The sequence below is a fragment of the Limulus polyphemus genome, unplaced genomic scaffold (assembly GCF_000517525.1).
Source record: "Limulus polyphemus unplaced genomic scaffold, Limulus_polyphemus-2.1.2 Scaffold3024, whole genome shotgun sequence".
In the NCBI taxonomy this organism is placed as follows: Eukaryota; Metazoa; Arthropoda; class Merostomata; order Xiphosura; family Limulidae; genus Limulus; species Limulus polyphemus.
Window position 1 is genome coordinate 1 of NW_013668634.1, and position 1,989 is coordinate 1,989.

The window sequence follows — 1,989 nt, forward strand, 5'->3', positions numbered from 1 at the left end:
AATCAATTAACAAACGGAGACGTAACAATATAGACAACAATTGAGTCAAGCGCGGTAGGAAGTAAAGTACGGGAATCGTCCGTTGTAAATTATAGCGTGTGTTTAAGTTAAGGTGACTGTGGAAATTAAGTGTATTGCAAAGTTGAATTGACAAAGAATAAACTAGTTTTATTTGAGAAAGGACTTGTATCGCTGAAGTTATTCGGAAAGAATTTTTACGAGTAATTAACAAACGACCAGAGACATAACAGTATAAACAACTTTGAAAAAGAAATCCCTCAAATGATTGGTGTGATCTGAACCAGTTATGACTATAAATAGTATTTTTGTTTTAAAAAAACCAGTAATGATTGAAATTACATAGACTGTTTGTATGACCCATGTAATTAGAGGAAACTGGAGAAATCCTATCAATACCCCTAGTGGCTATCCACACTGACTGATCTATATTTAGCCAGCATTGGAGCTATGAAATATGTGCAATTTGAAAGAAAAATAACTTTTTGACACTTCTTTCTAACGATAATAGGATTAGCAATCTGGGAGTTGTAATAACTAACTTCAATATTTCTTAATTTTGCTTTCTATATATACAATGTGTGTCTGTACAGAACTGGGATTTTTGCAAGTCATTTCAGAATACAGGTTGGTTAGGCCTTGACATTTTATCTTAGAGAAAGTCTCCTATCACAAGTGAATCTTATCTAACTGTTTAAAGTTCACTGTAATATGTAGTAGCTGGTGGGTGGGATATTGAGATTGTCATGTGAAGTGTATGTTTAATACAATTGGTTTACCTCCTTTATACATGTAGTATGCACTTACCAAAATTCGCTAAAAAATAGGTCAATATCTACTTTGAACATGTGACCTGTGAGTTCGCTCTTTATATTTTCTAAAGACTGAGTTCAGTATTTGTGTTCTCCTCAAGACTGTTCTCTCAGCTGTCTACAATGGTAACCTTACAAATTCCCTCAGAGTATGGCTATGTTATTCTTGTGTCAGTTATATCAGTTTTTGTTAACATATGGATGGCAATGAAGGTTGGCAGTGCTAGAAAAAAGTATGGAATTAAGGTAGTATTGTTTGTTTCTAATATTAGTATAAAGATCTCTACAGTATGCTCAACGTCAACTTAAATTCCTTTGAAATCAATTAACAAGCTGGTATCAGTCTGTCTGCTGCATGAAGTTTCTATTTAAGTCCAATTAAATTTTAAGTTTGATAGAGCAATATGAATATTCTGGATTATGTGTGTCAAGAAATATATTAAAGAAATACTTAGAGTGATATTTAAAGTAAAAATTGATAAAAAATATTGCATAAAAAATGTTACATTCTAATTTAGAACTTGATTCTGGAAATTTGATAAGCTTAATGTAAACATTCAAGAACAAATAATATTTATTAATATGCATGAAACATAAATTATTAGCATAAAACATAAATTACTAGCATAAAACAATATTAAATCTTTATACACATGACTTAACATCATCAAAACGTTAAAAAGTAAACTGTGTCACTTTTGGAAGATATAAGAATATTATAATAGGCTGAGTATTAGAAGGCCATTTAATTTATCGAGGTTACCCGTGTACTGTATATACTGAAACAAACAACCACCTGTTGCATCAGTGAGATAACGTTAACTTCAACAATACTTCTGACTGCAGTTTAATTACTCACTACCTACACACACATCGTTATCCCGTCACGTTGTCACCTTCTTTTATATACCAACCTACCCTATATCTAGTAAATGCTAGAGCATTCGCCAAGGTACAGGATAGTTCTAGAAAGCAGAGGGCGTGAGAATAGTCACGTGCTCTCGCTGACGCAACAGGAGCTAGTCATCACCAAATCTTGGGCTATTCTTTTAGCAGCTGTGACGGATTTACTATTATATATTTATCTTAATATCGATGTTTGTTTAAATTAAATTTATATTTAGAAATATACATAACTTATACTGTTAAATATGTATTA

The 1,989-nt window shown here is 31.8% G+C and overlaps 1 protein-coding gene across 1 annotated transcript in view; it reads left to right on the forward strand.

The window, feature by feature from the left end:
* Positions 1-401: 401 nt before the first annotated feature.
* The window catches only part of LOC106468488 (microsomal glutathione S-transferase 3-like), an 11,095-nt gene continuing 9,507 nt past the window's right edge, over positions 402-1,989 (forward strand). The window contains exon 1 of the mRNA XM_013928918.2: positions 402-1,076. Coding sequence (XP_013784372.1) covers positions 954-1,076 — 123 coding nt within the window. The 5' untranslated portion in view covers positions 402-953. The remainder of the gene's footprint in view (positions 1,077-1,989) is intronic.